The sequence below is a fragment of the Lipophrys pholis genome, assembly GCF_963383615.2.
Source record: "Lipophrys pholis genome assembly, chromosome: 20".
Taxonomy (NCBI): domain Eukaryota; kingdom Metazoa; phylum Chordata; class Actinopteri; order Blenniiformes; family Blenniidae; genus Lipophrys; species Lipophrys pholis.
In genome coordinates, this window is record NC_137648.1 from 959,517 (window position 1) to 984,115 (window position 24,599).

The 24,599-nt window shown below is 46.1% G+C and overlaps 1 protein-coding gene across 1 annotated transcript in view; it reads right to left on the bottom strand.

The window, feature by feature from the left end:
* sugct (succinyl-CoA:glutarate-CoA transferase) overlaps window positions 1-24,599 on the bottom strand; it is a 90,259-nt gene that overhangs the window by 55,902 nt on the left and 9,758 nt on the right. The window contains exons 7-12 of the mRNA XM_080489677.1: window positions 22,019-22,110; window positions 20,784-20,927; window positions 13,112-13,207; window positions 4,798-4,869; window positions 3,977-4,074; window positions 2,791-2,893 (exon numbers count right to left, since the gene is read on the bottom strand). Of these exons, the coding sequence (XP_080345803.1) occupies window positions 2,791-2,893; window positions 3,977-4,074; window positions 4,798-4,869; window positions 13,112-13,207; window positions 20,784-20,927; window positions 22,019-22,110 (605 nt within the window). The remainder of the gene's footprint in view (window positions 1-2,790; window positions 2,894-3,976; window positions 4,075-4,797; window positions 4,870-13,111; window positions 13,208-20,783; window positions 20,928-22,018; window positions 22,111-24,599) is intronic.

Genomic DNA, 24,599 nt, shown 5'->3' on the forward strand with positions numbered 1-24,599 from the left:
GAAATCATTTCCAGACCACCTGCAAGGAACCTGAACACACCGCCAGGCACAGGTCTCGTCGTCTTCATGGACCAGGGAGCATCTAGCTGGAGGCGGGGCCAGTGGGCCCCAGTGCTGCTCTCTGATCAAATCCAGTCACAATGAGCAGAAATGAAGTGAACCAATGATGCTGGAGACTCTGAGGACAGCGCTGTGCTTCAGCTACACCGGTCTCTGGTGGTGGAGGTGCTCCAGTCTGAGCAGGAGTGTCTCGTCAATACAGAACCGCTCTCCACTCTGTGACGGGTACAGGGACCAGCCAGACTGCCTGACTGCCATCATTGATCCAGTCATTGTGTTTCTGCATGAACAACACAGTCATGTGACACGTTATTGAGCCTCTGACTGGGATTGTTGGTCGTGGTTTTACTGCTTTGGTTTTAATGAATCGTCAAATCTTGACCTTTTTTATAAATTTCTCCAGAAAGCCAAATATTCCCTAACTTTCTGTGAGGAGTGTAGGAGTCAGATCCAAAACTTTCAGACGACTTATTTCCTCCTCAAACATGAAGCCGTCGACTGGCTGGTGACCCGAATCTATCTGACATTTACCGCGATGACGGAGATGCTGTGAAAAGTTCCAACGCAAGACAGTCGAATGAGTAGTTCCCCTTTTAACTACCCGACCCCCCCCCAACCTAGAACCCCCCCTCAACCCCCATGTGAGAAGACCACGTGTGTGTAACCATCTGTCAGCACCCACAGGTGTGTGTGTGTGTGTGTGTGTTTGAAGTTAGTTGAAAATAAGTCGTTGCAGCTTATGGAGGCAGATGGGTCAGTCTGAGGAACACACACACACACACACACACACACACACACACACACACACACACACACACACACACACACACACACTGAGTCATAGCTTTTATATGACGGTTGCTGTGCCAGGTGGTGATGGGAGCTGTTGTCGACAGTCTGAGAGCAGACAGACAGACACACACACACACACACACACACACACACACACACACACACACACACACACACACACACACACACACACACACACACACACACACACACACACACACACACACACACACACACACACACACACACACACACACACACACACACACAGGATGGTGGAGCAGAGTCACATGATCAACAATAGAAATGCAGGGATCAATCAGATATCCGGGAGGAGAGCCGCTGAGCAGAAGAGGCCAGATTCAGGCTGGTTCAGTCTCTGATGGAAGGAACCAGAGAAACATCAAACCCTCATGTTCTACTGTGAAGATGTACCAGTATCACTATCACTCCGGTATACTGGCACATTTCTGTCCAGTTCGAGGTCTATGTTTTGTCTTGTCCTTGTCCTGGACTCAGAACAGAGCGACTTCCAGTGAATATGCAGCAAACTAAAGCTTCGATTCCACAACGTCTTCAAGTGAAGGAAGGATCTGTTGGAGCTCCAAGTCTCTGAAATGTTCTGAAAACTGCTGCCAGCATGGAACTTTTAGGAAATGCACCGACTCTGTCTCCATGGAAACGGCTGGAAACGCGAGATTTCTGAAACGCTGCTGCTGTACGCCACAGCCTTAATAAACTCAGTAGATAAACAATAAGAACCTTTCCTCCAGAGTGTCGTGACTCAGGAAACCTGAAAAATATCTTCTGTTCCATTTAATCTGGCGTCGCAGGAAGACCCCCAGACCCACAGGGACAACATGCAAACTGCACCTGGAGGAGCACAGATCACATTGCAGCACCTCGGCGACAATAACAGCCTGGTGGATTCACTCCATTTGGGTTTCACACACACACACACACACACACACACACACACACACACACACACACACACACACACACACACACACACACACACACTCAGTCAGTCAGTCAGTCAGCAGGCCTGCAGCAGTGTGTTACTGTAACATGCTGAGTTGTGTAATCTGCGAGCAGTGACTAATGTGCTTTCAATCCATATGGAGGGACAGTTTGACGAGTAGCACTGACACACACACACACACACACACACACACACACACACACACACACACACACACACACACACACACACACACACACACACACACACACACACACACACACACACACACACACACACACACACACACTAAACCACCTAAATATCTCCGTTTTATTCACCTTCTATTTGTCCTGAAGAAACTATTTTGTTCTGAAAACCGACCGAACATTTGTTGTTAAAGCACCAGCAAGAGAATCTTATTGACGTTGGACTCAAACGTCTTTTGAATGACGTCTTAAGACTTTACATTTTGGATTGTAAGAGATTACCATTTGAAAAGTCTCGTGTGAAGTCAGACGTTCTAGTTAGGAGTTGGATTTGTTTGTTGAGACACCGATTGACCAACTGAACAACTGAAAATACAAACTGTCCGACCGGATGACCAGCTGATCAGCCAACCGACTGACCAGTCACTCCATTAACCAACCAACTAATTGACTTGCCAGTCAGTCAATCAACCAAACGACTGACCAATCGGTCAATGAACAAACTAGTCGATCAGTCAGAAAGTCAGTCTATCAATAACCTTCGTGGTACCTTCACCTGATTGTAACTGTGGTTTAAACAGCCCAGACACGCATTTTCCAGAGAAATGTTGATTTTTCATTTGAAAAAAGAAACTGATGAAGTGGAATTCTGTGCAAAACAAGTCAGAGCCAGAAAACTTCTCCCACAACGGGCACATGAAGGTCAATGACAACAAGCAACAGGAGAAATGACAGCAGAAGAAAACCCTCAGCGAGGAAACTTACCTGTGGGTCACTGAACACCTGCTGGATGCTGTTGATTGGTCCGACCGGAACACCTGAGCCCTCGAACCTCGTCAGCCAATCAGCTGTCGTCTCCTGCAGGAACCTGAGAACACACACAACAGGACCAAATGGAACAATCACATGAACATAATAAGATAAATGATGTTCATTTCCCACATCTGCACTCACGTCACTCATACACAACGTTTACGAGACAACTTCTCAAGAACAAACATCATTTTTACTTTTTTGTACGAGAAAACGTTGGTGCTTCGACGGTAACGTTTTGAAAACAAAGTCTGTTTCCATAGAAATTACAGAAACACTGAAAACAATGTAGTTAGTATGTTTGGCCACAAGTTGGTGCTGTTGTTTGCTTCTATAACAAACCAATTACACAAAGGCAGAGAACAAAACCATGTAGATATTAACAGTGTTCATACATGACATTCTATTACATTCGTTATTACAGTGACTGTCAAAATAAAAGTAACTACGGCCGTGGTGCACATGCACAGGAGCAGCGTTTAAAATGTGTTTTTCCTCACGTTTCAATGGAGTCGGACCATTTTCAAAAAGTTTTACCCCGGCTCCACGGAGACAAAGTCAAAGTCTTTTCAAAAAGTTGCATTTCCCTGGTTTCCATGGAGACGGAGTGGGAGACAGAGCACCTTTGTTGTGTAAACGAACACCCAAAACCCAACAAAGCTTTTCCGTTTTCACTTGAAAATGTTGTGGAGGAAATGGGGCCGAGGCGTAACTGTCCTGAAAGTACGGACGCTCCATATTTCAAGTTTGCTCATGGATCCTACCAGCAGTGGATGATCTCCACGCTGTACCTCCGGCTCACATCACGAATGCTTGGAGCTTGTGTTTGCAGCTCTTCCATCTTCTCTCAGCGAGTGATTGTAATTATCACAACAGTGGCAAGTTCTACTTAAATCAATCAGCAGGTTCATTAATATCGACCCCCCCCGCCCACCAACCCCACCCACCCCCCCGAGCTGCAGCCTCGGGTTTACTTTCTGCACGACGCAAGTTTATTTATCCAGCTGTGCTACGACGCGTACATCAACCAAGATGAGTCTGTTTGAAATCTTTGCTGAATAAAGTGGGTCGCAACGCGTATGCCGGTTCAAATCCCTGCGACCAGCTGCCGTAGTGCCGCCGAGCTGTGCGTCGGTACCTTTCTGAGAGTGCGTGCAGCAGCTGTTTGCGGTTCTCCACTCTCAGCTGGTTGGTTTTGTACTCTGGCTGCTGTGCGAGCTCCACCAAGTCCACAACCTGGAAACACAACAAACATGTTGTTTATATCAAGATACAACTAACAAACATGCTACTATTTATGTTAGGATATAACAAACAAACATACCTCAAGTATACACACAACAAACATATTGAAATATCAAGATATATAGAACACACACCAACACGCAACCAATGCAAAAGACGTAAACGCAAAAAAACAAAACAAAGAAGAGAATCTAAGCTAAATGAAATCAAAGATGTAGACACAACAAACAAACAAACAAACAACAAAGACACAGAAACATAAATCTAGAAAATGCATTTCATGAAAAGGAAACAGGCACAACAAACACAAAAGATGCAAAAAAGTAAACAAAATAACAAAAAATCGAACAACAATCTACCAAGCCAATAAACAAACAAACAAACAAGCAAAACAGTTCATTGGCACAATAAACACAAGAGATCTGAGACACAACATATAAACAAACACAATCACATTAAAAAACCTAAACTAAAACAACAAAAACAAAATAAAGACAATTTAATCATCAAAACTAAACATCAGTGGAGAATTACAAATTCCACAAACTGGACACATAAAACAACAACAACAAAAATAAACAAACACAAAAACCCATAAAAAATGTTAATAAAATACAACAAACACATGAATATAAAATACAAAAAACCCCACAATGAACACAAATAACAGAAACAAACAATAAACAAAGTGTTGACGCTCAGACTGGGACTCACCTCACACACTTTTACAAACTGCCTATTGTTGCCTGCCCCGACTACGATGTGTCCGTCTTTGGTTCTGAAGCCCTGAAACACAAATAAACACAAATTTAAACCCCAGATGTTATTAGAACTCATGAAATGAACTTAGAACTAACAGGTGAGCCATGAAAGTATTGTTCTGATGCTTCAGACGACAGAACAACGACCACAGGTGAAATAGTTTGGTTGAAATCTGTTCGTCATGCGTCTGGTTTTAAGAATGAAGGCATAAATATTTGTACACTGATGTGTTCTGGAAGATTGTGCTGAGATTTCCACTGCTTTCAGACTTTGGCGGCGTCCGTTTGGTTTTGGCTGGGATCTCACGGGTCAGACGTTACGCTGTCGTCCTCCAAGGTTAACATTTATTTTCATGAAGCTGATCCCTCCCAGCAGGTAGATATGAAATTTACTCTAATTAAAGAGGAGGTTCGGGGCATCGGGGGTGAGGTGATGGAGGCTCTGAGTCTCAGATGAGTTTTTAAAATAAGTTTAATAACCTGAAGTTTGCCGGAGGAAACCTGTTTCAAAGGCCAGCTGGTGGAGGTGTCCCCCCCCCCCCACCCCCACCCCCACCCCCCGCCTCCCCGGCTTTACTTTCTTCGCCTCCTTCTCTTCTCTCACAATTGCCAGTAATAAAAACTCCTCACCACATGAAAGCAGGACGAGAGACTGCTGTCATACATCAACGACGCACTCTCCCACATCCCGCTGCAGCGGCGGCGTGTCCTCAGACCGCTAACCTTTCCGTCACACCGCTCTGGGCGCTTCGCCGCGACCGCCGACTCGCTTTCATCCGCGGCCTCGGGGGAGCCGAGGGGAGGCCGTCCACACCGGGACTACGCTGGGACGTTCACCCACAAGAGCGCTGCCTCGGCCGGGGGACCGGGGCTCCTGCCCCCTGCTGGTTGTGAAGCACCTCCAACGCGACCACAGACCAACTTTTCTCAGACATCAAACGCTCGGATGATCCAGTTTCTCTTTCTGGTTCTGGTTTTCTCTCCGGTTTATACAGAAATACTGAGATGACCTGATGAACACTGTAAACCATCCAGCAGCACAAGATGTGTCCTTCAGAAGGTGGCGGAGACCAAAAACTGAGCTACAAACATGAGACCTTGTACTCATTATACTGGATTTAAACTCCAGCCAGACTGATTCTAGACCAGGTCCAGGCCACATCACGTCTCCCTGTTTGATCCCTGTTAGACTCTGATCTGACAAGTGGTCTCTGGTCCCCTTGAAAACGTTGATCTAGTTTCTCATGCAAGTGGACTTTCTGGCAGGCGGGGTGAGAGGACGTGACATAGAGAGCAATGCATTCTGGGTAATAAACAAACATTAACCGCGCAAATCAGAAGAATCAGACGCAGAAAGAAAGTTGGAAAGAATCTCGCAGGCAGACGTGGATTAGAGAGGAAGAAGAAGAGAGGAAGACTCTCATTGAGATCTGGTCTGAAGACTTTATATCGTGGTTGATTGAGGCTACCCATTAGCCACAAACTAACTAGCCTAGCCACCATGGGCTAAAGGGGCGGGACTTTCGGTTTCGGTCCAGACCAATCAATGAGCCGTGTTTCGTCTTCACTTCCTCTCTGGTCAGTGTTTGTTTTGGGCGACAGCGCCCCCAAACAGCAGCTGGTGTAACTGCGAGACGTTTTCCAGGCGGTTTGTTCCGGTTCCAAAAGTGCTGTGGTTGAGTTCCACCAGAACCAAATGAAGGTGTGAAAGTTCTCACCCCCAGGTTTGAGAGTAGTTCTGAACAAACTTCAGGTTGGCTCTAGATTAGTTTCAGACTACGATGAGACCAGTGTTGGACGAGCCGAAGGACGGACGATACCTAAATACCTACTTTGACTGCTTGTGGCATTGCGAAGTGTTGCGAAGCGTTGCGAAGCGTTGCGAAGCGTTGCGAAGCGTTGCGAAGCGTTGCGAAGCGTTGCGAAGCGTTGCGAAGCGTTGCGAAGCGTTGCGAAGCGTTGCGAAGCGTTGCGAAGCGTTGCGAAGCATTGCGAAGCATTGCGAAGCATTGCGAAGCATTGCTCCGACTTGGTCAGTCCCTTTGGCTGTCTGGTGAAAGTTTTGCATCTTTTGCCACCAACATGCAACAAACTAGGTCTCTAACATATTTTAGTTCAGGCGCCAGTTTCATCTCGAGTGGGACCGAGTCCCATAATAACCTTTAAATCTAAAAACTTTTTAAAGTTAAAGTTAAACTGATGAAAATGTATATATTTTCACAGAATCAAATAATTACTACAAAAAAATGACAACAATCTCAACATAAAGCCAATTTTGATAGAAACCTTGTGGCGCAAAACAACGTTTTCTAAAGCTGTTGCATTCTGGGTGTTTTTACAAGCTCACCCTGACTACGTGGCTCTGAGGGCAGTTTTCATGGCAGCATCACTGAAATCAGCCCGCGTCTCAGTGTTGTGTTGCCTCCACTACTTGTAAGAAGTTTTGTTTGACTGAACCATTTTCTTGGTGGATTGGAGCCTCTTGTGGCCGGTGTCGGCCCATGGACCTTATGTTTCACAGCCCTGCCCGACACAGAGTGACCAAAACAAAGGTTTCCTATAAGTTCTCAATGTCATTTGTGTTGGTTATCTTCTTGTTGTTGTTTCAACCAAATACAAACAAAAGAGACCTTGTACTGATTGTCCTTCTTGTCCAGGTAGTAAAAGTCGTCCTCACACAGACCGAAGGCCGTTCGCCCAGTAGTGGAAAATAAACGGCTCTACGTTCTCAATGAGGAGCGCACGATGGAATTACCAGCATGTGTTTAGCATCTGCGGGAAAATAATACAAGCTGCAGCTGAAATGAAATGATGAGAAGATTACAAGGCTTCTTAACCCAAAGAGACCCGAGGCGAGCGCCGTATCTGTCTGTCCTTTTATGAATCATTAGTGAGCTCCTCCCGTTTCACCTCCTCTGACATGTAGTTCTGCCGGCCGCCATGCCATCAATTGGACCCTGGTGTCTTGTTTCGGTGCCAGACTTTGAACTGTACATGTGTCAGTAAAGCTCCTAATGGATTAAAGCACATTTTTAAACATTAAAGCACATTTTTAAACATTAGAGCACATTTTTGGAGCAGGTTCACAAATCTGCGTCTGCTTGACTGGAGCTTTTAATCCCGGCCACCTTTTGATCTGGCTTCATGTAATGCATTGCTTTGTTGCTCTGATTTCACAGATGATAACGATATATACACACGATGGGCCACATGATCATTACCACCTGCCTCTGAAGGTGTGCTGCGGTGTCTGGGAACAAGATGTTTGCAGCAGGTCCTTAAAGTCCTGATATTTACCTGGATGGGACCGTCAATGAGCTCGATATAGATTTCGACAGATACTGAACACTGCACACGGGGAACAGTCCAGGAAAGCTTTGAGGACGGTTTGACCCAGTTCAACCGGCTGAAGTCCTCCCACTCCTCCATTTTTCTTCTCCTCACGGAATGTAGAAGGCACAACGTGATAAAAGTCGATCTCTAACCAGGAAAGAGAAGAACACTGACTGTCTTCCTCACAGTTCCTCTGGATGTTCTTAATGTTATGGCTGACTGTTGTATGACTGGTTTCTCTCGCTCTGTGAGAGGTTCTGACATCAGATACTGTGGACGCAGGACGTTTTTCATGTTGCTGTGAGGAAGAATGAATTACAGCATTAATGAGGAGCTCCTGCTCCAGGAAACAAGAGTTTAGAGGATTAGTAACCATCGATCAGGGCTGCTGTTTATCACGTAATGGAACGAGAGCAGGGAGGCGGCGGGATTCGGGAATCCAACTCTGACGGCTGATAAAATCTAAAGCGTTTGAGTAATTAAAAAGTTGTACAGAAGGTTTCATCGGTAATCTAGTAGTGCTATAAGGTCGTCACGATGTTCACCCTCAGAGGAGACGCCGTTTGCACAAGCGCCATCCTGGGGCGGTACATTGGTGGCCGGTCGCTCCGTAGAGCAGAATCCTCTGGAGCTGGTCGTTGCTCCACAGGTTGATTCTGATTCTCTCTCTGCTCCTGATCGTTCTTGTTGTGATCGGGTTTTAAAACTGAAACGCTCTCCTGACTCCCCTGGAGGAGGTACTACGAAAGTACCTGGTATCCCATACTAACATGTCATCAAGAAAATCAAGGCGAGGCGAGCAGAGTACATGCTAGTGTAAAGATCCCAACACAGGTCCTTACCTGGTACCTGGACTGAAGTCAAACAAGGATGAAATAGTAAAAATGATATTCATAAGATACTATTGCATGAACAAAGGACCAAGTGTGAAGAACAGAGAGACACAGACGATATCATGTTCTCACTCATCTCAGAAAGTCAAACCCAAATATCATCTCGATTCATTACACACAGTATAAATACTTCAAGGCTTTATTTCTTAAAATTGAGACGATTGTGGCCGACAGATCATGAAACCCCAAAAGTCCCCGTCTCAGAGGACAGGAATTTTACATAAGATCAATTTAACAAAAAGGATATTTTCAACTGAAACGTCAGACTTCTGAACAGTGTGTTCATTACTGTGGAATCAATACTTGCTTAGGCCTCATTTACATGAATTACTGCATCGATGCATAAATTCTACTTGGTCAAATGTCTTCTCTGCGTCTAAAGACAAGGCAAATACCGGGTCTCCAGCTTTTCTAGCTTTTCCACATAATGTGCAGTAATCTGGGCGAATTATCTGCCGAGCAGCTGTTTTGAAGCAATCCAACCTGCATGGCAGCCGGGACTATTTTCTCCAGTCGGCCTGCCGGCACCTCAGAGGCTCTTTCTTCATCCACATTAAGTAATGAGTCCGGTCGGTAGTTTCCACTGCGTTGAATTCATGTTGGAACACGGTGGCTGATAAACAGCAGGACGTCTCGGGGGCCGAGGCTTCAACTAATATTATTAATAAACGTGGGCTGGGAAGCCATGGATCTCTGGAGGTTCGCTCAACATAAAGCAATCGCTTTTTATACTTCGACTATATTTCAGAAAAGAATGTGCTCCTTACTGAGTCAAAGCAGGAATGTTATTAGAAGAAAAGATGTATTATTTTCCTCAGGCAGTCCCTGAGAGATATGAATGTTGATGAGGTGTTTGAAGAGCCTCATTGAAGTCGTTCAGTTTATTGTTCTTCTCACAAACAGAAGGAATGATATCGGTAGTCTGAATCTGAGTTACATCCTAGATACGTACGGCTTACGATGATGCTTTTGATTTGTTTGCAGCGGTGCAAACCCAGTTTGTTTATGTCAGACGTTCATATCATATTTTAGTTTATTGAGTCTTGATCTCCACACGGTGACAGTTTTCTTCACCCACGAGAGTTAAGAGGAAAATGAAAGAAGCAGAAACTAAACGGCTGATTCAGGCCACGGTTACATTACATTTCAAGTTAAAACGCCTCGTTGTCCATTCATGGCAAGGTTTTGAAAGCAGAAATGCTGAAAACGATGTAGTTGCCATGTCAGGCCATGAGGTAACGCTGTTTGTTTTTGTAATGAAACCACACACATGCAAGAGAACAATAAACCGCCCATCTACTGAGCATGTGCAGAACAACTAGTTACTATGGCTGTGGCGCACATGTGCAGTAGTATCGTTTCCACAGTCGAAGCATTTTCAAAGAGTTCCACCTTGGGAGCCATTTTCAAAGTAGCATTTTCCCCCTTATCCACTACGGAGACAGAGTCCGAGCGTTTTCATAAAGTTGCATACTTCCCGTGGAGTGGAGTCAGTTCCATTTGTCCCCGTGTCCATTGAGAAAAGTCCATTTTCAAAAAGTTGCATTTTTCCAGGTTTCCATGGAGACGGAGACCAAGTCCAAGCGTTTTCAATAAGATGCATTTTCTTCTGTTTCCAGGGAGATGGAATTGGAGGGTTTTCAAAAAGTTGCATTTTCTACCCTCGTCAACAGATTGGGATCATTTTCGAGAACATGCCCACGGACTCTGAACCGGAGCTGACAAGAGATCTCTGGTCCCCTTGAAAACCTAGGTCTCGGTTTGTTTACAAGCTTTGTAGGGGGCGGGCTGAGAGAACGGCGTGAGAGGATGTGACATGGGCAGTGCATTCTGGGTAGTAAACAAACAGAGCGAACCACGTGAATCAGAAGAAGCAGCTGGAGAAAGAAAAAGTTTGTGGCCAGACGTGGAGTAGTGAGGAAGAAGCAGTGATGAAGAAGTAGTGAGGAAGAAGTAGTGATGAAGAAGTAGTGAGGAAGAAGTAGTGATGAAGAAGTAGTGAGGAAGACTCATTGATATCTGGTCTGAAGACTAAATATCGCAGTTGTTAATAACTACCCATTAGCCACGAGCTAACTAGCCTAGCCACCACAGGCTAAAGCGCCAGGACTTCCGGTTTCGGTCTGGACCAATCAATGAGCCGTGTTTCTTCTTCTCTTCCTCTCTGGTCAGTGTTTGTTTCAGGCTGCAGCGCCCCCACACCAGCAGCAGGTGTAACTGCAGGAGGTTTGATCTCTAAAGTGAACGTGAACCAAATGAAGGAGTGAAAGATCTCGGCTCCGCCCCCTCCCAAGTGAACCGGGTCCTGGACTATAGAGGCCCCTCGAGCTGAATTCGTTCAGGATTAAAGACGTTTCTCCTCCAGATAAAAGCCGTTTAATGAAGGTTTGTGAGGAACGCTGAAGCAACGCAGCAGGACGACATGTCGCCCAGCGGTCAGCTCCACGAGCAACCAGCACTTTAGCAATTTGTTTCCACTTATCAGGGACGTTTTGGAGCTTTTCTAGTTGGAGAGATGAAAAATGAGATCCCCCCCCCCCCCCCCCCCCCCACACACACACACACACACACACTGAACAGAGTTTTCAGGCCAACAAAAACCATCCTCTTGTCGGAGCCTTTGAAGTCTGAGCGCCGTCCTGTTTCCATTCTTGCGGTCAGGTGATCACAGTGGTGCCGTTATCTGAGCATCAGTAATAAACCGGGGAAGCGCCGCGGCGATGTCGGTAATAAAACCTGCTTTATTTTGTGTTTGGACACGTTGAAGCGTGCGCTCTGGAAGCACACCGTGTCCTCGGTCTTCCTCCGCGGAGCTCAAAGGACTTTATTCCTTCCACGTCTCTGCAGGTTCAACTTTTCCTCTCATGTGTCTCTTCTCTGGATGTCTCCGGGGATTTTTGGGAAGGAATCGTGAATTGACCCGTCTCAGAAATCAAATGTGAGTGAGCTTGTGGGGGGGGGGGGGGGGGGGGGGGGGGGGATGACTTGTTCAGCTTTAATATCTTCCTCCAAAGCCGCCGACCGCAACACCGATAATTCTGTTGTTTGGACCGTCGTGATCCGCGGGCTGAAGACGGCTTTTCATCTCCGGGCGCCCGAGGGCGGAGAGCAGGCGCGGCATTGTGGGTAAAGAGGTTCACACGAGGATTAGATCTGAGAGGAGAGACGGCGACCACAAGAGTGGAGCCGCCACCATCGCCACGTTCTCGCGGGGCGGAAGGAGGGAAACATCAGGAGGAGCCGACAGTTTATGTGTGTGTGTTAGCGTCGCTCTGACTCGGAGACGCTAACAGGAAGCAGACAGATCCAACATGGCGGATCAATGTCAGATCCAGACTGCAGGCGGGAGAAGTTCCTGACATACTAGGACTCCAAACAGCAATAGAGCGAAAACTAAACTGTTCAAACTGGGAGACGTTGACGTTAACGCAACTGAACGATCCGTTTCTCGAGTAAAGCCAAGTTTTGGTTTCTATCGGGGTTCTTTTAGAACCAAGTTGAAAAACCTGACTGAGGTTCTAGAAATAACATCTCAGAGTGAAAACGGAAACCTTTTGATAAATTTGGGGGTTTGGAGGCACTGGACACGAGACTTTTTGAAAGCGCCTAGATTCTGTGGGAATGGGACAATGCAACTTTTTGAAAATGCAGCCTATTGAATTGCTTCAAGTCCATTGAAACAAGGAAAAGTTTTACTTTATGAAAATGCTTTGCACTCATGGGACCAGGGAAAATGCAACTTTTTGAAAAGGCAACTTTTTGAAAGAGCTTCGACTCTGTGGGAAATGGAAACCGCAACTAATAATAATAATAATAATAATAATAATACATTCTATTTGTAACGCACTTTACATTCAAACAATCTCAAAGTGCTACAGAAAAATAGAAAATAAAAAAATATGAACTATTTGAAAACGTGACTTCAAAAACACTTCGACTCGGTGGAAATCGGGAGCTGTGCACTACGGCCATAGTAAACAATTCTTCTGCACATGCTCAGTAGAGACGATAAGACCAAAGTGAAGTTGGCGGCGGTGTTACCTGGTACGGTACGATGCTTCCGTGGGCCGTCCCCCAGCGCCTCGCCTCCTTCCCAGCGATCAGATAGTTTGCGGCGATGTGGCTGAGGCAGGAAACCTGAGCGGGAGAAGCAGACGGAGCGGCGTTAAATCTGAGCTGTCACCGGCCTCGTCCCTGCGTGCCGCCGTCGGGGAGGCCGGCGCTCGCCCGGCGCTCGCCCGGCGCTCCGTCCTGACAGGAAACCACATCTCTGCTCTCTTCCCCCTCCACCCTGCCACAGCTGGAAAACACCTTCCACTCACGACCAGCCAATCGGCCGCAGTCGGGTTTCGGCATGCCGCCACGCTCTAGTTTTACCCGACGGCCGGTCCAACAATCGTTGACTCTGTCCGTCTCCACCTCGGCGGCTTTTCTCAGCTCTTTAACGCCTCCGACGCTCCGCCGCTGTGAGGCTGAAAGCCGACCCTGGACATCCTGCCGCAGCCGCCACAGTCATCACTGAATTACTCCCCTCATGTAGGAAACCGCAGCAAAAACAACAGAGAGCTGCAGGAACCGGGAGGAACCGGGAGGAACCGGGAGGAAGCAGGAGGACGCCGTCTAACGGAGCCAGGGAGTGTACAGGTGTCTGGACACTTCCTGTCAAGTACAAGCAGCGTTCAAACCTACGATATGTCGGCAGTGTCGCATGCAGCAGGCTGCAGGAACTGCACTTCATTAATGTACTTCTTCTGATGGTATCTGAGTACGTTGGCTTTTCCTCCCTGCATGTGAAGACAAACGTCTGCACCTTCTCCTCCTCACATTCTTCAAATGGTTTGAACCTTTATGAGGAGGATTCAGACGAGGAGCACATCTGCTGACAGTTGGTCCTGCTGAAGCTGAGGAGTGATGAAGTTCCACTAATAGGTTTCCAATGGCCAAACGCCAAGACTTCCTGTTCTAACGATAACAGTCCCTCCAAAAGAGAAGCATATGTTTTAGTTTGAGTTTTGAGTGAAGTTATACCTTTTTATAATGTCGAAGAATATTTAATTGATGAATCAAAATGTAGATACAAGTTGAATCCCGATCCAGTGTGTATGAAAACATGACTCCCGTCTCTATCATTCCAAAACATCCAGATTATAGAGCATCTTCCTTCATTAACGTCCAGATTATAGAGCATCTCCCTTCATTAACATCCAGATTATAGAGCATCTCCCTTCATTAACATCCAGATTCTAGAGCATCTTCCTCCACTACCTAATCTACAGTCCTTCTCTCACACTGCACATATCTTGTCACAGACCAAAGAGCGATGTTTTGTCAAATGCCAGACTTCCTGTCTTTTACATAAAACCATATTCTCATATGATCCGACGTGTGCGTTCGAAGCTCGTGAAGCAAGCGGCTTTACCTCATGTTAAATTACCATTCTTGGCTGAATACTGGAATTCCTGTATTTTCCCCAATGGAAGCTCCCGTCAATATGATACCGCGGCGCAGTGGTTCCCAATGGGCTCCAGGAGGACCGCCGTCCCGCATGGGTTCCACGTCTATCAGCTCCACACCTGAGTCTAATGAAAGGCTCATTATCAGGCCTCTGGAGGGCCTGATGGAAACTCATTGGTTATGTTGGAGCAGAGAGACACGACACGACACGACACCGACACGACCGTCGGCTGAAAACTGCCTCGTTTTTTTTCCGTTTTTGCTTCAGAAAAGATTCACATTCACTTGAAACCGTATTTCTTCGCGGTGTAGCTCCCCGCAGGATCTGCTGTGTGTTACAGACCTGTCTCTGTGTATGCTGATGACAGTGTATGCTGATGACAGTGTATGCTGATGACTGTCGCAGGGAAGAGCAAATGTACGCCTTCCTGTTCCATTCTTAAAGTTAGATTTTCAAGTGAAAAGGGGAAACTCTTGTTGCATTTCCGGTGTCGGTTTACATGACAATGGTGTTTGGAGCTGATGAAAATGGAACTTTTTGAAACCACGCTCCGACTCTGTCTCCATGGAAACGGGGAACGCGCAACTTCTGTGAAACACTGCTACTGCGCATGCACGCCACAGCCAAAGTAAAGTTCTCTGTCCTCCGTCACGTGTGTGTGTGTGGTTTCATTCCAAAAACAACCAACAGCGCCAACCCCTGGCCTGGCATGTGAGCTACATCGTTTTCCTTCTTTCTGCCGTTTCCGTGTAAACTGACATCGTTTTCAAAACGCCACTTTTTAAGTGCAAAACTGTTCTGAATTGACGATGATGTGTTTTTACTTGAAACGTTGTCGTGCGAACGCGGCCGGAATGTCAGCCTACTCACACTTTTACTACGACCGTAGTGCTCATGAGCAGTAATCAGAGTTTCAGGAAGTCGTCTTTTCTCTCTTAGCTTTTCAGCAGAGTTGCACTCCGGAGGTAGTTTCAAAAAGTGATTCCAAATATCAACAGGCACCAAATGGTTGCTGTTTTCCCTCGAAAACATGTTAATGGGGCCTAAAACATGAATGAGGGGACGGAGCGTGGAACCGCTGCTACAGAGAATGAAAACAACAACAGGAAGGTCTGGGACGTTTGTCCTTCAAGCCTTGCAACCATTGCAGCCCTCCATATCCTTGAGCTGGTTCCATCAATGGAAACTGTCTTTATTCCATTTAAATGACACCGAGTCCTAGAAATGTGTGTTTCAGTATCAGAGATATCGACGTTTTCCAGCTGCTTTAACCCATAAAACCTTTTATCTTTTCACTGCCGAGGACAAGTCGTCTTCCTGGATATAAACTGACTCAAAGCTTTAAAATGTTCAAAAGACCTGCTGCCTGTCGACCCTGCCGGCGGTAGGAAGGTTCTTGAATGTCATAATCCTGCAGCGTTCTCCGAGGCGCTGTTGAAGGAAACGGAGAGCGACAGAGGGGGAAGCGTGTGATTAGAAGGAGCAGCAGAAACGTCAGCGGACGTCGCGGCGCTCTGAAAGGATGTTGACGTGACGGAACGGAGTCGGCCCGGTCCTCGGATGGGTGGCGCCGTCACTCAGCGCACCGCCGAGAACCCGATACTACGCTGTGTTTGAACAGGGGAACCCACAACGGGGCCCGGCCGAGCACTAACTACAGGCCGCGCGAGGACGGAGAGGACCAGGACGCCACATGTGGGAAAAAAAAAACAACCTGGATCATCAGCGGCGCTTTAAATCAGACCCGACAGTCGACCCGCAGCAGCTTCAACGACGCTGAAAGCGATCGGTTACAAGAGAATCGTAAAAGACGACGCAGCCACAGGGTCAAAGGTCAAAAAAGGGAAAATGTTCAATATTAAAGGGTCATTGTGCTTTAATTCAGGAAGCTGCAGCGTCGACAGACAAGTTCAAGGCACATCTGGACATTTCAGCTTATAACATCTCGGTGGCCGCCGCTCGTCTCCTCGTGGGCTGTTCAGGGAACATCTGTATTTTACAGCGTCCTGCAACAGCCTAATATAAAACATTTAGAGAAAGCATTAAGAGTGAGGCGTTCATGGGACATGTTTATGTTGGAGCTTCTATGAATGCAAGTTGTGGTGTAACGACTCTATTGGCTGCCTGTGAGGCGTTTGAGGAACATCTGTAAATCACAACGTCCAATATCAGTTGTAGTAAACTCTGATTTTCTCTCTGTGAGGTGTTTCGGAACTATCAGTCAGTTGTAGAATCTAAGAACCCAGGCGGCGTTTTCAGCGTTTCTGACGTTTCCGTGTAAATAGACATCATTTTGAAAGCGTGAAACTGTATTAACTGTTGTTAATCTGGCCGGGAGGTGTTTTTGGGACTTAAGTGAGTTTTAGTATCGAAGATAAACTGCAGCATCTCTGTCAGCCTGTGAGGAGTTCAGGGAACGTCTGTAAGTCGCAGCATCCACCAATGGTTTGGCAACGTTTACAGATAATGTGGGACATTTGAGGGACAAAACTAACATTTTTATTTCATGAATACCATTTATAGCATTACTGCCATCAAAACAACTGGAAACGAGCAGCACCTGAATGAGAAGCGTTCGAGGAACGTTGGTAAAAATATAACATCATCAGATTAATTGCAGATTACGGTAACACAGGTGATGCATTTATTTATTTCTCTTCAATTGTGGCATCGACTGACAGTTTGCTGATGAGGCGTTCAGGGATGCTCTGTAAATTACATCGTCACCTGAGTGCAGGTGTGTGAATCATTCAGGTCTCCCAATTATCAGCATATGAAGCATTTATTAAATCACAGCCTCAATCAATAGTCTGCATGTGAGGCCTTCAAGGGCCCTCTGTAAATCGTAGCGTTTTCATATGAAACGTTCAGGGAGCAGTTGTGGATTAACGTCCAAGTCACATGTCGGATGTTTGAGGACGTCGCGCTGTGACGCAGCCACGCAGAGTCTCGCAGAGTCAGAGCTTTTTAGTGGCGTTTGGATTTTGTCGCTAAGTCTTCATAAACTAAATTTGTAAAGAAAAATAAAAGACCATTTTTTTCTAAATTGTTTTCACATCTGGAGTGCACCGTTTCTGCGCTTCTGGAGATAAACTAGATCAGGAGCGTTTGTTTGGCGAAGCTGCTGGGAGGAAACGCAGAAACGGAGAGAACATAGAAGTTTCTTTAGTTTAGAAAAGACAGGCGATCAGGAGACACAGCGCCATCAACAGAACAACAACAACAGAACAACAACAACAAAACAACATCAACAAAACAACAACAACAGAACAACATCAACAAAACAACAACAGAACAACAACAACAAAACAACAACAGAACAACATCAACAGAACAACAACAACAACAGAAGAGGACAGAAGAGAAACCAAACCAAAGAGACTTTAGATTTTTTACTCTTGTACGTGTTTGACTTATTTCTTTATTGATCGATTGGTTTGTTTGTTTGTTGAAGTAACGACGCGCTCCGTGGAGGTGGAAGACGCGCTGCAGCTCTTCGTTGAGTTTGGCGATGCTGAAGTTGCGCACGAAAGTTTGAGAGTCAGAGGAAGACAGAGACTCCAGTGGACAGGATGAACTGTTTATTCATATGAAACAGAGGTCAAATGAACAGCAGTGGAAAAACGGCCGTTTTACCCCGAGACTCTGACGGCTGAGGTGAGGCATTGAGGGAACGTCTGTAAATTGCAGCATCGATCAATAGACATCGGTAACAATACATGTTTACTTTTCAGAGCGTCAGGATAACTTCTGCTTCTTTTGCTGCAGATATGAAGACGAAGAGTTTAAAAAAAGGTATGAATGTATTTTGTCGTCAATCATGTGGAAAAAAAGCCTAAAGTTTCATCTCGTTCTTGGATTGACGTCTTCCTCCAGAAACTCCTGTCCTTCCTGAAGGCCTCGCTGCCCCGATACCCCGATACCCCGATACCCCAGGGTGCTTTCTGGTTGAACTCGGGAGGCTTGTGACTTCTCAGCCTTTGGTTGTGGAGGTTTTTTCCCCCGGGGCCTGCAGGCAGCTCGTGGGGACGCCGTGCAGCGGTTAGATTTCCCCCGACGCCCCGCACTAAACTCCTGCACATGGATTCATTGTTCCCTTCTGCGGCCGGCGTGCCTGCGGTCGCAGCAACTTCATACAGGAATGCATCATGGGATACGAGCAGAGGGGAGGGGAGGGCTGTGGGGGGGGTTTTATGTGTAGCAGCCCCAGGAGTCGACCGCAGGGATCGAGACCCCGAAACCAATCGCAGGCTTGGTTTCACGGTTTGGTGGTGGAGTCGTGTTTTATCCATAATGTTTTATTTATTTATTCAACTCGATCCACCGATCGGTCCGGAGCCGAGTCGGGCTCAGCAACATCAGTCCATCCAATTCGATAAATGAGACGTAGCCTGGATGGGGCTGTTTAGTGCTCACGAGGGCCCACTAACGCAGCTATCACACCGGGCTGAAAGGTTTTCACACTGAACAGAAGATCTCTGAACTTCTCTGCAGGAGAAAAACTGCCTGAAAGGAGCTGAACTGGTGAGTCACAGCGTCAGAAGTGAAACCACCAGATTTAAAGCAACACTGGAGCACAAGTGGTACGTCCCGACCCAACAAATCAGACAGGTTCCATCCATTTGTCTGAAAATCCCCGAAGCTTTGAAGGAAAAAAGGGAATTTGTTTGAACTCGGAGAGTTATTGAGGACTCTGTTTGAGACTCTCCTGCAGGAATCAGCAGCTCCTTCAGCCAAGACTGAGGGACTCAGTGTGAACCGGAGCTACAAGTTTATTTACTTCAAGGTGAAACTCCAGTTGGGTTCTGATGAAATGTGGAGCCGAGCTTCAACTTTCATTCATTATAGAGAGTTCTGTTCGGTGTTTATCTATGAGGCCCGTTTAACCAACGATGTTTTCACGTGAACGTGTTTTGGTTTTCCGTTGGCATGACAACGCTACTCGCAGTCACTGAAAACACGTTTTTAAAAAAAAAAACCCAAGGTGGAACTTTTTGACAACGGCCCCATCTCCGTGGAAATAGGTTTGGAAATGCAACTTTTTGTAAATGCTCTTGACTCTATCGCCACGGAAACGGGGGGAAATAACTTTTGGAAAATGCTCCCTCCCTGTGTCAACGTTTATATGGCGGGAAAGAACCTTTCTGAAACGCATCGACTGCTCATGCACACCACAGCCACAGTAACTAGTTCTTCTGCACATGCTCAGTAGAGTGTCATGGCTCCCAGTCCATATTCTCCTGGACTTGGTACTTTTATTTTGACAGTCACCGTAACAACAATCCAACTAGGTGGTCCGTCCACCAGAATGTCTGTGTCCTCCTGTTAATGTTTAGAGTGTACTGTTGTCTGCTGCATGTGTGTGTGTGTGGTTTCATTATAAAAACAACCAACAGCACCCACTAGTGGCCTTACATGAAAACGACATCATTTTCAGTGTTTCTGCTGTTTCAGCGGAAACGAACATTGTTTTTAAAATGTTGCTGCGTTTATGCAAAACTTTTCTGAAATGAAAATGCATTTTCACTTGAAATATCGTGTAAACATCTCTTTAACTTAATCCGCACATTCTTTAGGAACTGAGGGCTTAAGTGACTCCTCACACCATCTTGTGATCAAAGTTGGTACTGCAAGGCTGGAGCTAATAGCTAATAAAGCTACAGTGCTACAAACAAATGTATCTGAGAATTCTCTTGTTTTATCTGATTTAATTGATCATTTTCATTTATTTAATGTTTTAATCTGACGCTTCTCAACCTGTGGGCACTGAAACACTTTGTGTTGCATCAGAAAATAAGGAGTTGGAGTCTGAGGGTCGGACTGAGGTTGTGTTTCCATGAACTCTGCATTCATGCAAATACATTCTTAAAGAGTGTCATTAATCTATTGAGTCACAAAAACTGTCGGATACGTCAATAAATGTTTTCCATTGATTGACCATCTTAATCATTTCATCCTCGGTGGCGACAGGTAATAAGATAACAAATCACTAGAAAATGTCCGGAGAAAGAGCGGTTTTATTTGTGTTTAGCATAAATCATGTCGTCGTCTTCACACTAAAGAAGGTTTATCGCATTTTTCCCTCGTATTGTGTTGTTTGATTTCTGTTCTGACTGGATCAGAGTTGAGTTCTTGTGGATCAAACCGAGGCCCGATTGGCCTTCGTACAGAAGGAAAAAATCAAACCAGAATGATTTGACCCAAACTAAAGTTCCTGTGGATGAATGCTGAGGTTTGAACGTGTTTTCTCCTCGGTACCTGTGACGACAGCAGGTTGCAGTCGATGTGCACTCCTCTTCCCGTCCTGTGCCGCTGCAGCAGCGCCGCCATGATGGCGCCGTGTGCGTACAGGCCCGTCGCCAAGTCCGTCATGGCGACGCCCGGGCGCACCGGCTCGCCGTCCTGCACGGGGAAACAGTGCATTATGGGAGGGGAGGGAGCGGCGCTGCACGCACAGGCGCCTATTTACAACTGAATATGGAAGGAAACGACCTGATTGCAGGAATTGAGCAAAGAAAAACTGTGTATGTATATATATATATATATATATATATATATATATATATATATATATATATTTGAAAACATCCAAACTATCTTTAAAAAGGGAAAAACACAACATCCCGTCTGTGAGGAGCTCGGGCGCCATTTTGGAACGCCACAGTTCTCATCCAATCATATTGGAATTTACATTTTCATTTTTCATTTCCATTCATTGGTTTGGAAACTTCTTCCTCCGTCATAGAAACATGGAAATGAAACTACTTTGAGCTCCATGTGGACGTGGACGACAGTTCATCTGTATTTCAGAGAAGAAACGGACATGAACCTGCTAAAAAACACACGTGTTGTATATCAACCTTTCTAAGCTCGGCTGTGATTTATAGAACAGACAGAAAACAAAGGAAAGTATGAAACCTTCATAAGACATAATGTGGAAAACACAAATTAAAACTTTACCTAAACTTGTTAGGTTGAAAGTTATACATCTGGCAAGATGTCAGGATTTATGAGATCCAATGGGAACAACTCAGAACCACTTCAGATTTCATATCTGGAAACAAGTTAAGCTGTAAGTGAGATCAAGATAAAAATAGAGATGAGACAATGAGAATCTTCTGGGGAAAAGGTGTAAATGTCATATTAAGGAAAGTCACAGGGGAGTGAGTACTAAACCCTGAGGTACTCCACAATTTAACGGTTCTAAAATAGAAGTGGCAGGAACAGAACAGCCTGAGGTTATTTCCTGTGTGGAGTTTCCATGTTCCCTCTCTTTGTCCGGGTTCTAATGTTTGGTCCAAAAGTTAAGACGCGTCTGTTTGAGGCTCATTAGTGTCTTCAGATTGTTTGAACGACAGCGATTGTCCGTCTCTCTGTATTTGCTTTGCACCGTCCTGGTGAACTGTCCAGGGGAACATTCACACAGATTCAGCCCGGATCCGTTCCAATAGATGAAGAACATTAAAATACAGTCAAACAGAACACGGACTGACCTCTGGCCCCGTGATGTGCATCATTCCTGATGCAGCCGAGACGATGGAGTCGTAGCCCGGACTCTGAGACTGAGGACCCGTCTGTCCATAACCTGCACACACACACACACACGCAGATGATTACTGTAGTGGCCACAGGCGGCTTTCTGTCCTCGCTGAGAGCGAAACACAGCAGGGAATCAAACCATCAGCCTCCTGGCGGCTCCTCTTCCAGGAAGAAAAGCCACATTCCAGCTGCATGTTGAGTCTGCCGCTCTGACTAAACAACCAGATAGGTTTCCTAAATAGCGCCGACTCTGCACTCGCTGCAACATCAAAGGGATGAAAGAAAAAGTGCATGTAATGATTCTGGAAACTGAAGGGAGGAGTGAGCGGCGCTGCGAGCACCTGCTCATGAATCAGGGCGACTCAAGGACAGAAAAACTTTTCCCGTGTCTGTTTCCAAGTATTCATTCATCGTAAAAAACGTATAAACAAACGGGGGAAGAGGTGCACTGCTCAAGTGGGTGAAAAAGAAAGACGTGACCTACGGAAAGGACAAATCAAACAGCAGGTGAGGATGGAGTCCAACATGTCTGAAGAACCAGTGAAGCCAAAAACATCTCCAGCGAGGTTCAGGAGCCGCCGTACAGATCAACCGTCCAATCAGAGCAGCTGATCCCTTTTCCAGAGGCGCCTTGGTGGATTAGGCCAAGACACTTGTTTCCAGCCGGGGGTCCGGAGCACCAAAGACCACAGCTTTACTCTTCTTCCTCCTCCTCCTCCTCCTCCTCCTCCTCCTCCTCCTCCTCCTGTTCTCCTCCTCCTCCTCCTGTTCTCCTCCTCCGCCTCCTCCTCCTCCTCCTCCTGTTCTCCTCCTCCTCCTCCTCCTGTTCTCCTCCTCCTCCTCCTCCTCCTCCTCCTCCTGTTCTCCTCCTCCTCCTGTTCTCCTCCTCCTCCTGTTCTCCTCCTCCGCCTCCTCCTCCTCCTCCTCCTGTTCTCCTCCTCCTCCTCCTGTTCTCCTCCTCCTCCTCCTCCTCCTCCTCCTGTTCTCCTCCTCCTCCTCCTGTTCTCCTCCTCCTCCTGTTCTCCTCCTCCGCCTCCTCCTCCTCCTCCGCCTCCTCCTCCTCCTCCTCCTCCTGTTCTCCTCCTCCTCCTGTTCTCCTCCTCCTCCTGTTCTCCTCCTCTGCCTCCTCCTCCTCCTCCTCCTGTTCTCCTCCTCCTGTTCTCCTCCTCCTCCTCCTCCTCCTCCTCCTCCTCCTCCTGTTCTCCTCCTCCTCCTGTTCTCCTCCTCCTCCTCCTCCGCCTCCTCCTCCTCCTCCTCCTGTTCTCCTCCTCCTCCTCCTGTTCTCCTCCTCCTCCTGTTCTCCTCCTCCGCCTCCTCCTCCTCCTCCTCCTGTTCTCCTCCTCCTCCTCCTGTTCTCCTCCTCCTCCTGTTCTCCTCCTCCGCCTCCTCCTCCTCCTCCTCCTGTTCTCCTCCTCCTCCTCCTGTTCTCCTCCTCCTCCTGTTCTCCTCCTCCTCCTCCTCCTCCTCCTCCTCGTCTGGTCGGTCCACAAACCTTCAGTAGTCAAAGTTTCCAGCTTCTCCTTGATTTTCCTCATTTGAATATTGGATGATAGGAGCTGCCTTCACTCGTGATTCCTGCTCTCCAGAAGATAAACACCCTGTTGTGTGTTTGTGAGTCATTGTGTTCCTCTGCGTTTGTCTTCACTGGGATGTTTCGGAGAACGAAGACGGGGTTTCCATGGAAACCTGTGGCGTCTCTCAGGGACTAAACCTCAGCACATGGAACACATTTTCAAAATGGACGCATTATTCAGTTTCACCAATACGCAGACGACGTTCAACTCTACTTGTTTTGTGAATTCATGGACAAAACATGGGACTTTCTATCTCAACAACACCATCGAGGAAAAGACGGAAGTTGACCGACACGTTTAAAAACAGTCCACGCTGTGGAAACCATCCATCTTCAGGAAACAGCAGGTCCAGGGGGATTTCTGTTTTCTTTTTTCATTAACCTGACAGGAAGTGCAGGTTTTTGGTGAATCAATCTGAGCAGCTCGGGATGAAACCAGAACATAAATCTGCTCACTGCCTCCAGCTGCTGCCGCTTAATGAGGCCTCCTGGGTAACGCAGTTCTTTTCTATTATTATTATTATTCTTTTTTCATTTAAAGGAGAAGAGGGTAAATATGTGGGCGTTGTGCTAAAGCTAGAACAGAGAGAGGAAGAAGGGAAGGACAAAAAAGAAATGAAAATAATAATAAAGAAAAAATAATTCAATTATCCACAATTCTTCATAAATATTGAGGAACGTCAAAAAATAAATAGCAGGATTTCAGCAAACGTTTTACAATCTCTTTGGGAAAATTAAGTTTTCCTTGATATGATTTTTTTTTTTTTTTTTTTTTTAAAGGTTATTTACTTATTTATTTCCAAATATGTAAAAAAAAAAAAAAAAAAAAAAAGATTAAAAAAGAAACAAGAAAAAAAACAGAATAAAAAAAAAAGGGACAAATGACTCATCCAGACTTGGACCCAAATATTAAAAAGCAGTGATGCTTTATACAGATTAAAGCCCCTCCAGTAATAAACAGT